Source organism: Echiichthys vipera (assembly GCF_963691815.1).
Source record: "Echiichthys vipera genome assembly, chromosome: 10".
In the NCBI taxonomy this organism is placed as follows: Eukaryota; Metazoa; Chordata; class Actinopteri; order Perciformes; family Trachinidae; genus Echiichthys; species Echiichthys vipera.
This window is the reverse complement of record NC_139835.1, coordinates 13,916,764-13,929,266: the sequence shown is the minus strand read 5'-3', so window position 1 is coordinate 13,929,266 and position 12,503 is coordinate 13,916,764. Positions and strand designations below refer to the sequence as shown.

General features: G+C 39.3%; 1 protein-coding gene across 5 annotated transcripts in view; it reads left to right on the top strand.

The window, feature by feature from the left end:
* epha3 (eph receptor A3) overlaps positions 1-12,503 on the top strand; it is a 102,405-nt gene that overhangs the window by 70,137 nt on the left and 19,765 nt on the right. For all 5 annotated transcript variants that reach the window (XM_083921830.1, XM_083921829.1, XM_083921833.1 and 2 more), the window contains exons 9-12: positions 183-247; positions 2,171-2,296; positions 7,092-7,277; positions 11,084-11,145. In XM_083921830.1, the coding sequence (XP_083777956.1) occupies positions 183-247; positions 2,171-2,296; positions 7,092-7,277; positions 11,084-11,145 (439 nt within the window). The remainder of the gene's footprint in view (positions 1-182; positions 248-2,170; positions 2,297-7,091; positions 7,278-11,083; positions 11,146-12,503) is intronic.

Below are 12,503 nucleotides of genomic sequence, written 5' to 3'. Positions count from 1 at the left end.
GATTACACACGCGCGCACACATGCGCACACACAAACACACACACACACACACACACACACACACACACACACACACACACACACACACACACACAGCTCTCGTTAGCTTCTAGTTTGGGCCAATGGGTAACTTATTGGGAGATGTGGCACTACTTATGACCTTTTTCTGTTTGAATTGGCAGGTTTTGTTGCCACAGCAAATCCAAACATCCTGATGAGAAAAGACTGCACTTTGGCAACGGCCACTGTAAGTACAATCCTCTCTTTACTACCCCCTCAGTAGAAGTACAACTTGTTAGTTACATTTTAGATAGTTTGCTAGTTGTGTTATGTTTTTTCTCTTATCCAACGTGGTTGTTTTAGAGCAGATGTTTCCAAGCTTGAAGTGGTTTCCACTTTGATCCAGTTAGTTTGGTCATATAGTAGAAGACAGTAATGGGACCGGGACCATGTTCAGAAAATGTTTTTTTGGTCCATTTGCGAGGTAATCCTGGAGGCTTCATTTGGATAGAGAACAAAATCTGATTAGTAGCCAGCTACAACGAGTACTGAGACTCAAGTTTGAAACTTGAGCCTCTGCCGTCGGGAAAGATACACATTTGATTGAAAAAACATGATCTTTTTTACGGAGTAAAAACTTTCTCTAATTACAATTAGAGAAAGCTTTTACTACGTAAAAAAGTATTTTCCATTGATACATTACACCAATGTGTAAAATAACCTCTGTTGTGGATCAACCAAAAGGGACAGGTTTAAAATTAACTCACATTTTCTTGCTCCACCTATATTGCTTGTTCTCCTTTATTCACATATCATGTGTTATTTATTAGGAATACTTCTACCTTTAACCTTGACCAAGGTATTGGCCCCCAAAAGATGATCTGTGGCTGTTCACTGCTTCATGAATAGTGGATGGGTCAAATGTAGAGCATAAATGTCCCCACAGGGGGTAATAAAGTACAACTTTATTACTTTAAGGGGTAGTTCAGCTATTTCAAAGAGGGGTTGTATAGATCAGTGTGCTATCTACAATAGATAATGGTTGACATGCTGCCAATTTGGAGAAGCAGGCATGAAACCTAACACAGTAGCTAAGCAATGTACTGCTATGGACAGCAGCAGCATTTTAGTTCAAATGTACTCTTTATTTAGAAAATTTTCACTGCTTTACCTTGCTGTCAGGCAGTGCTTTTCTTCAGTTTTCACTGAAGTTTGCTCTCTCCTTTTTGGCTGTTCAGTCTCCCCCTGCAAGTCCTTCTGTATAATCCGGCTCATATGGATCCCCTTGTCACCACAAAATGTTATAATCGCTGTTATAACCACTAATTTTTGTGTATTTGTTTATTCTACAAACCATGGAAAGTCTGAAACAAACAGTTGGTCTGCTGTATTATACAGTTGAGCACAGTTGACAAAATGCAGTGTCAAAGCAAAGGGCTTACTGTTGGCAAGGTAATGTTGTGAAAATATTCTGAATATAGCATTTTAAAGGCGACTAACGTAGGCTACGTTTTGCTGCTGCCCCCGTTCACAGCAGCTTCTGCGTCGGTACTCCTGTCTACTTCTCCAAACTGCAGGCATGCCAACTGTCATCTATTATAGGTAGATGTCAGAATTGGAATAATTTGGTCTGCTAAGATTTAGCTAGTCTAGAAGAGTTAGCCAGTGGGTTAAACCAGAAGAAGCCGGCCCAACCAGCGGCGGTCTCGTCTGGGGATTTAAACTGCAAAAGTTGAACTTTTTTATCTTCATGCATCACTTAGCAGCTTTTATAAGAATGAACAGGGCTCAGCCTCGATCGCGGCACCCAGTTTTCTTAATACATCCATGACACAACCCCACTTAAAAAGGCCAAACTTTCTCTTTACAGGATAGTTTATTTGCGTGTAACACAGATCAGCTGCACAATGATGACTCTGTATGTGCAGCGTGGCTTGGAGATATATTGTTCAACTAAGCAGCATCTGTAGCCACTGTGTAGACATTATTTACCACCAAAATGTTTTGAATGTTGTTTTCGGTTGTAAAGCTGACCACAAGGTGATTATGCCCTTACCAAGTCATAATGTTCAAATCATCAAATGTTCAGTGGACATATGGATGCCAGGACAGACACAAAGAGGCACAGAGGTTTTTTTTGACTGATGCAACCTGCTTTCTCCTGCTGCAGTGCGTCTGCCGGGTATCAGGACCTACGTGGACCCTCACACATATGAAGACCCAAGCCAGGCTGTGCACGAGTTTGCTAAGGAACTGGATGCCTCATGCATCGCCATCGACAAAGTGGTGGGAGCAGGTGAGGGGGGACAAAGCAAAATTATTGACCATACTTATCTGGTACACAATGTGAGTTATTGCAGGCAATCAAAGTCAAAGTGAGACTAAAGCTACATTGAAAAATGACACATTTTATTTATTTACCCTCTGAAAAGCTGTCCAATTCTGCCAGTCAGTTTGAATGTGATGTGCCACTGTCTTTTTACAGAAAAAATGCAGACTATTCACTTTAGTGAAATTAATAATATTCCTGGCTGGATTTTCTGAAGTATTAATTAATTAATTAATAATCAATTGCCTCACTGAGTAGGCATGTAATTGTTATTATTATTATAATATATAACATATATATTGCTTGATTCCGTCATCAAAGGATATGTTTATCAGTGCAGGAAAAGGGTGCTGAAGAGTGATTTCACATCAAAAAGTACACAAATAGAAAGTAAATTAAGAGAAAGAAATTGTTTCTTCCTCTCCCCAACCTCTTCTCTCCCACTCTCACAGTAACTTTACTTTCTTACTCTTTCACGCTCTATTTAAATGACAAAGACACATCAAGTACTCAACCCAATATAGAAAAAAATAGGTGCATGTAGAGCTCCCATATAACTACATTTCCGTAGCAGCAGGCTACTTTACCTGACTGCCATATACTGCACAGCTGGGAATGAAAAAGCATTTAATGCCCCAGCTTGAGGTCCCTTCTCTTGAGCCCTCCTCTTTCATAGAGGGAGAGTTGCTGAAATAAGAAGTTGTTCTGCTCACCTTCAGTTGGTTAATTTCTACCTGTCCTATTTCCTTCGTTCATATTTTTTCTCATCATTCTCTTCTTTCTTTACATTTCCCACAGGCAATTGTCTGTTTATTACAACAGTAAAACAAACCCCTCCTCTCCTCTCCTCTCTTCTTCTCTCCTCTCCTCCTCCGAAACTCTCTTTGGTTTGTTGACCATGTTGTTTTTTGTTTGTTTGATGTTGTCATCCTGAGGCAAGTGAAAGAGTGGATTTTGGTTTTGACTCTTGAAGTGGTTCAATGAAGGGACTTTTAAAACCAAAACCTCTCCTCTCCTCTCCTCTCTTCTCCTCCTGTCCTCTCATGTCCTCTCCTCTCTTCCCCTCTCCTCTCCATGTACTCTCTGATAATTTCAGCAGAAGTACAGACGGGAGGGTAATGCATTTTGATTCATGTTGAGTGCAGGCAGAAAAGATGGAGACTAAAGCATACAGCACATAACGGGAGGCTGGTCTCCAGGGTCTCACCAGCCCTTCACATTATAAAGCTGTCAGGACAGCCTGAGAATCTAATACCTGACTCCACACTGGACTATGCTAAACTCAACAATTATTTTTTCATAATACATACATTAAGCATATGATCTATATGTATGATATCTATAGGCTACCATAATTTCCGGGTAGATATTGGCTTATTTATTTGAAATCAAGTCAGTGTTTAAAACTGATATGAAGTTGTGCTGTTATTCATGGCAGAATCTACCATACCTTACTGATTACCTTTGTTATGCATGTTTCATTACATTTATATTGAAAGTAATGTCACAGGCATAAAGAAGAGAGAAAAATGATAATACATGTAAAAAATAGTAAAAAAAAACCATTGTGATATACATAATATATAATCAATACCACTATGTGTATAATCCCTAAACCAATATCAGTGGAACCCTTATACCCTCACACACATCTGGGTTCAACCTGAAGGCTACACTACAGTATACTATACATTTTAATGTGCACACTGCTGAGACAAAGTATATTTATTTTAGTGCTTCTCCATACTTACATGAAGTTCAACATCACATTGAGAAATAAGTATATTTTTATTCATTATATCTTATTAAGTTTAAAATAATGGCCTCACTTTCACAACAACAACAAACTTTAGGTGTTAGATAATTCAAGTGCGTTTGGCCAAACTCTCTTAACTCTCTCATTTGGCTTAGGAACCACAAAATTAAGATTATTTTGTCAGTATTCAGCAACTACAGTTCCCATGAGGCCTTGACAGTGCGTTTGGGACATACTGTGTTGTTGTTAATGAAATAAAATTTTACAGTGATTAAAATACCAACGTCAAATTTGAACAACCCGGGGCGACCTGTGGCACAGTGGTTAGAGCAGTCGTTCCATGTAAAGAGGCTGAAGGTCCTCCAGGCAGTGACCGTGGGTTGGACTCCGACCTGTGGCCATTTGATGCATGTCTCCCCCTCTCTCTCTCACCCCATTTCCTGTCTGTCCCAAAAAACAATAACCAGTACAGTTGTAGATGAAACATATCTTAGAATAAGGACAGAAAATCCTCAGAATAATTTTGATGATATAATTAATATAACAATGATATGCATGAAACCTTATATGAGAAAACCCATTGAGTTTAATATAATATCGGAACGCAGGTTAGCTAGCAGGGTGTTGCAAGAAAATGCAAAGTGAACACCGAAGACACAATGAGTAGGATTTTCCAAAAATTAGATAAATAAATAAAGCAAAGTAATCTCTCTCAATCAAAAGTGTGTGCAGAGACACTGCCCTCCTGTATTTTCCCATATTACTGTGTTCAGGACACAGCCTCTATAAAAATGTGGCAACCAGATTCCAGATCATAAGCATTCATCAAATAGGAAGCTACAAAAATTGCACACACAGCACAGAAAAACATATAGCCGTGCAAAACACCAAGCGCACAAGACTTTCAAAACGAGAGGTATTCTGGGGTCGTGTCGAGACAGACATCCAAGATTTGCGAAAGTTTCAAGAGATGGTTAAGGTTAGGTGTTGAACTCCAACAGGTTAGATGTTAAGGTACGCTTGCTTGTCATGAAGGGACTCAATTTTCGCAAATCTAGGGTTGTCCATAATCATAATCCGGGGTTGGCTTTCACCCCATGGCGAGCACTGTAACCCTCGTGGGAGGAACCAACATTGAATGTCGTGTTTGCAAACCGTAACCAACAAATCCTACTCATTCTGCCTTCAAAGCTTAAGCTATGATGTGAACATTTTCATTCGTCAGTTTGAATATACAACCACCCACCTGTGTGATTTTTACGAAACCATAAAAGTATTCTATACAGGACACAACAAACCTTTTTATTCTCCATCCCTGCCTCAATCCCCATCTGTCTTCATTAAACATGTTAACAAGACTTTGATCTTCTTGCCAATTGGTGATTGTGTGTTAAAAGACAGAACACATGCTCCACTCTGCTTACATGGGTTGGACAACATCAAAGTGGGATACCTAGCTTCCACTCAGAGCAGGAAAGGAGTGAGTGTCCCTAATCAAGCCTTATTAGACCAAGATCTTCTTTCTCAGAGTGACCACATAAAAAAAAAGGTGCCTTTAGCCTTGCTCATCCGTCCCCTGCCGAGGGCCAGAAGAACAGGCATGCGTTTGGTATTTAGACAGGTTGTAATTATTGTGGCTTAAGTTCTTCCAGACCCCATCGCTTCAAGTCCAATGTTTGACCCATGGTCTCTGATCCAGAGCTTCTATGGGAAATGATTGTACTGGACCGAGAGAGATCTGCACATGTCTTAGCTCTGACATCACCTCGCATGAGCACACTCAATATGCATATATACATCATGGGCTAAAAGACACACACAGAAATATACACACACACAGATATAGACGTTCCACTCATCTTCTACAGTGCAGCCAAATCCCTGTCACCAGCTGTAACATGGCATGCTGCCTTTGAAGTGGCCAGACTGCCTACAGAGCTTACAGTACCTGGTGAAACTCACAAAACACACATACACACAGGCATGAGCCGATGTAAACACACACACATCCCCTCACCAGCAAGGAATGCTAATTGAGCTCTCCCAGAGTGGATGTTGAATCACGCTACATTTTAATATGACACTGCAGGGAAGTTAAAAGATCACGTTGCTGTCTAAGTTGTTGTTTGGACTGTGGATTCGGGTGGCTCATTTTCAAAGTTTATTACTACACAGGGTGTCAGTATAATTAGTGGTTGTAACACATAATTATGCAATGATCTCTCTCCAAAGTCAATAAATACTTTTCGTGATTAATGGGAATTAAGCAATGACAGGGTCATCATCAAGATCCTCTTTGCTCAGTCACTTTATCTTTGACTCTAAGTGGTCATTACAGCTGTTAGGTTGTACATTGTTAAACATAACATAAACACCAGTGAAATAGATATAATATCCAGGGGGGCTGATTTATATTTTTACTTTTGGTTCAAAGGGCTTTGTGTGGTGTAACTTTTGTGTTATCTTGTATGTTTTAGGAAATTACAGTGCTTTCCCTGATATACTATACATGTGTTGTGTGTCCCCTCCTTTGTATACAATGGAGGTGGCAGGTGTAAAGTTAGCATGATCCATAGTCTGGACACAATTAACCCATGAGAATAAGACCCAGGCTTAAAAAAAATGCAGTTTTCCTTGTAGCTCAAAGCAATTGCTTTTTAGCATATTGAGTCAGTTAGTTGTTGAACAAAAAAAAAACAGTAAAATATATTATTAATATCTACAGCTATCATACAACGTCATTTCCTATGGATTTTTAAATGGATAAACATTGTCACCATTTATTTTAGCTATGTGGGGATGAAGTCTGTTCCTACCTCTATCTGTAAGATAATAAGACAATACATACTTAAAGTATCAAATATGAATCCCAATGTTTTTAAGCAGTATTTCTGATAATACTGTAGTGAGTAGAGAGTGAGAGAACTGAAATCCTGACTAAAAATAAGAATAATAAAAACATCTTTTAATTTTATTTTATTACATCTTCCATGATTTTATTTTTAGGTGAGTTTGGCGAGGTGTGCAGTGGTCGCCTGAAGCTTCCGAGCAAGAAGGAAATTTGTGTTGCCATCAAGACTCTTAAAGGAGGATACACAGACAAGCAGAGGCGGGACTTCCTCGCTGAGGCATCAATCATGGGACAGTTTGACCACCCCAACATCATCAGGCTGGAGGGGGTGGTAACACGCAGTAAGTATAGCTACGACTCAGGACTTATAGGCACATTGAAAAGAATTACCTGTGACAATCAAATCAAAAATGTTTTGCTTAAAGATCCTCTAAGTGATCCATTTTCAAGATTCAGTTATATTTTAGTGGTGGTGCTATATGCAGGTAGTATTCTGTTGAAAATAAAATATGATTTTATCATGAATTATGATTGTTACTTTAAATGTTTTAAGTGAAATACACATTTTAGGAGACAGTTATAAATAATGCCTTAGAAGTAAAAATTTAGCCTAAGCTGAAAATTTATAAGAACAGAACAGAACAGAATAGAGTAACATAAAATAAAATAGATAGAGTAGGAGAGAACTTATATGATTTGCATTCACATTCCGTCACAGATTTGTCATCTCCAGAGAGTCTTTTTTACCGATTCTGGATTTGCAATTGTCTTTGACAAAAGGCTCTAAAGTGGCCGACACTTCTGTTAAAGAACGCAGGAGCTTTATTGAGTTGCCGTGGTGTAAATCTCTGCAGATCAATGAGCTCTGATCAAAGCCTGTGCCCACATCGGGCATAAATCCATAAATCCATATCTCTGACTTGCTCCCCTCAGGGCCTCTTTATAAGACTATCATTAGCACACAGAAGGCCTCTTTAAAAAGGAATGACTGCAGAAAAAAAGAAATAATGAGTCTGAACTTTGTCGCTGAGAAACAGGCCTGGCCTCTATCTATCCCTGCGGCACCAGGCTTGTTAAGTAGTTCTGCCAGTGTGGTTATTCTGAAAAGTAGAATAAAATACATGGAGAACTTCCCTTACTTTATTGTGCCCAATTTTTGTTTCCTCTTATTCCCTCTCACGTGTTCTTAAAGTCTTCATCTCCCCTTTTTTTCGTGCCTTAATTGCTCTCTGCCTCTTAAATTTCACTTGAATTCAGTGACTTACGAGCATGACTAATCAAAAACAGCAGCGCAGAGGAATCAAAATATAACGTGAAAACAGCAACAGGCAGAGCATTCAAACCACATTGTGGGAATTAATTAATGGTCCTTTTTTTCTGGTTATCTTGCTTTCTCATTGTGGTTATGGTTTTTGAGGACATGTTAGACATCTGCAAAAAAAAAAAAATAATAATAATAAATATGCAGCTGATGAAAACTGCAAACTAATATTTCAAACAACACTTGATCCATCATTTTGAGTCGCCAATGAAGTCTCAAAATCGTAATTTTCATGTGACTTCTCTGGAGCAAAGACTAAACATTGCATGTGGGATATCTTTTTTTCAAAGAATTTCACATGCTATGGAAGTCACCAAGTTTTTCTGCGGGAATTACAGGAAACAGAAACAATTGTGGGAAGAAAATTCAGTGAAAAAGATGGTAATTGGTAATATCCAAACAAAGAGTGAGGTACAGGACACAGTTTAATACTAGTTTCATACCATTTTTCTATTTGCAGAAAATCATTTTGTGACAAATTGAAAACTTTTAAACTTTTACTGTGTGTGTGTGGATGTGTTTGTGTGTGTGTGTGTGTGTGTGTGTGTGTGTGTGTGTGTGTGTGTGTGTGTGTGTGTGTGTGTGTGTGTATACACATGACATTTAGAGGGATACCCTCAACACATGTACGTGATCTGAAGCAGCATAAGTGCAGGGCATAGTTTTAGGAGGTCCATTTGATATGCTCTCACACACACACACACACACACACACACACACACACACACACACACACACACACACACACACACACACACACACACACACACACACACGCACACACACTCACTGCTGAAGGGTGATTTATTAAGCTGCTCCTGTTAATTCTTAATAATCCTTAGACTTTCACACCCCATTTACCTTGCTGCAGCTTTTGGCTGATCCACAGGCTGCATATTTGCAGGCGCGCGCACACACACTCACACACACACACACACACACACAGACACACAAACTTGTGTTCTCAGAATAAAGGGGCTCGGGGGCCTTTATCATCGCTGCCAATGTTGAGAGTAGTGAGAAAGCGGGAAGGGAAGAGGGCGGAGGACAGGAGGGAGGACCGGGTGTGTGTGTTCCCATCTGACACAATAAAAGCCATCCTCTGGTAAACGGAGCGATCCATCACAGCCTTTTAGGGATGGGGCTGCGGGTGGAGTGTGTTTAACTGTAGCTGTTACTGTGTTTAAATGAGATATTTCTGTACTGTAAGATAAAGTATTGCAGCTAAATTGAAACAATTCATGTTGTTTTTTGTAAAATGAGCAGAAAGGCTTATGTCTTTGTGAAAAAAATATATTAGGGGAAAACTAAGTAGCAAAGTTTGATTTAATACTGTATGCCCATGATGAGGACCACAAACACGAAGTCACAGTTTGTTTGTTTTTTAATCTCTACGACCCTGACTTTACTCAAGCACACCTTCTGTCTTGGCTCATTTACTTTTAGCTGTTTGTTTTGACAAATGGAATTTTTTTTGGCGCCGTCTGATTGACTCCTAGAGGCATTTTGAATTCACACCAGATCCCCCTTGATTTAATTAAAGATACTGAATCAGCCAACTTCCATCATTGCTAATGGAACGTTTATTTATTTTCCAATGAGAGTAATTGATTTGTTGCTATAAACAACCAATTCCATCACCCTCTCCACTCAGCCTGTGTCATTCCTGAAAAAAAAGTATGTCTCGCCAGATGTGGGGAGGGTTCCCATTAATACATGTAAGAGGGATGCAAGGAAAATGAAAGGATTGGGTGATGGGGAAAGAGAGGCAGGGATGACAGAGAAAAGGTAGGTCGAGAATATAAGAGGGCAGGGGGAGGGGGAGGAGGGCACATTAATCAGAATAAAATAGAGAAGAAGCATACGACTGGTGGTAAGTCAAGACTGAAGCAGGAAGAACAAAGCCATCTGGGACGAAAACAAGTCCTGACACCGACGCTGTAACAATGGCAGATTTAAAGGTTTCTTAAAGGTTTTTTTTTTTCCTGTAATAAACCTTGTGTTGGCCGTAGTCTGATCAAGTACAGATGATAGCAGGCAGCATGGATTTACAGCCAGATCTTCCACAGAAATAAAGATGTCACACTTTGACAGCTGACCTGCTGGGACCCTAAAACTATGACTAGGATCACTTTATGCTGCTTTGTGTGTGTGTGTGTGTGTGTGTGTGTGTGTGTGTGTGTGTGTGTGTGTGTGTGTGTGTGTGTGTGTGTGTGTGTGTGTGTGTGTGTGTGACAGAAAGAATAGAGCTCAACCTGGTCCCTCTCAGGGCCCATGTATCTCAGCTTTAAGTCAAGTTTCAGCCCTCCCTGTTGACTCCTCCAGACTTTGCCAGGTTCAGAGAATAAATCTAAAATCAATACAACGTTGGGCCATGAGTGCATTTTGTTACGACGGAGTGTTTGGCTGGTAGTTCTGTTGTAAGGCAAGGCAAGTTTATTTGTATAGCACAATTCATCAACAGGGCAATTCAAAGTGCTTCACATATAACATTAAAAGCATTGGGAGAAATAACACATAAAACATAAATTTAAAACACATAAAAGGTCATTTTTAAAACATAAAAGATGGTTACAGTTACAGAAGTTACAGTGCAGTTAACTGAAAAGCAGCGGCAAACAGAAAAGTCTTCAGTCTTGATTTAAAAGTACTGAGAGTTACAGCAGGCCTGCAGTTTTCTGGAAGTTTGTTCCAGATATGTGGAGTATAAAAACTGAACGCTGCCTCTCTTGTACAGAAAACATAAGTCACTGCTCTCAATGTAATAAGTAAGTGATACAACTGATATGAAGTCACCAAAGACTGAAACCTCCCCTTCTGTCACAGGTAAACCTGTCATGATTGTCACAGAATACATGGAGAATGGATCCCTGGACAGCTTCTTGAGAGTAAGTATTAACATGGACACAAAAACACACTCAACAGATTGTGATGCATCTAGCAGTACACACCCTGAGGCAGTTGGGGGAATATATAACTGATGGCAAGCTGAAGATTTAGGAACACAAATAAGGGAAAACCTTACAGTAATGTACAAATAAATGTCTTGCACCTGTGAAACACACACAATATACATCACACATCAGGTCAAACTATCAAGCAGTAAAGTAGTAGTAATATCTTTTACATTTAAAAAAATGGCATCTGTCTACAAAGGCATATGTCAAATGCTGCAGTGACATTTGGTTCAAATGGGTAGATCCCAGATTTTGCTAATTTTCAACTTCAAACTTGTATTTTTTGTTTCTACTCCATGTTTACATGCTTCAATGTACAAAAAACATGTTATATTTTGCATACTGTCTATCTAAATATACCTGTATTCACCCACTGTCTGAAACGTTTTGTTTTAGTGCCTGTCTCTTTAAGAGCCCATCCTGAAAAAGCCCAGTCTGTTTCAGTGTTTACGGGTCTCCCGCATCTAAACTCTCTTTATCCCTGTACCATTATTACAGCCGGGGAATGGCAATGTAGTGGATATTTCTACCTATATTTAGTGTAGTTCACCTCACAACAGTACAGAAGTCCTGACGGCTTTTTTAAAATCACAGTTTCTGATTTTGGGCTGTGTGCATTTCTCTGTGGATTGAGCGTTTTTATACTTTCACAGTATTTATATAGCAGCTCCTCCTGTTTTATAACAAAAAAAGACATGGAAATTTCACTTTTTACAATATGTGCTTTTAAAGAAAAAACGTTTTAAGGCTTCTCTATAGAATCCAGCAAATACCGTACCTGAGAATGGATGATTTTAGCAGCCCTGACTGTTTCAGTTAAACTTTCCATACAGGGCTTATCAAATGACAAGATTTTATGAACCATATCCCAAATGCTCTTCTAGCCAAGAGAGAATTTGATTCTTGCCATGTCTCTGTGTCTTCTGAGGAATTGACCTGCCTCACTGAAATTAGCCAAAGCACAGCAGCCAAGCCACAACACTGGCATGAGAGCATGTGCACTGATGCCTGTTTCAGCCCTTTTCCACATGTGTCTGCACAGTATCCAGACACATGCAGTAGGAATAGCAGTTGTTTCCTGAAATTTTCCCAGAAGCCTGCATTTCATCATAGAAAATGTGTAATATGTACAAACATAGATATGAAAATGCTAACTTATTGTAAGTCATTGTGGCTTATGTCAATGTTCTGAATCTTCTTAGACACAGTAGATTATACATGTATTGTGTAAGGACATTAAGTAAGGTTAGGAGAGAATTGGTTGAAAAAAACAGGATTATGTAACTAAG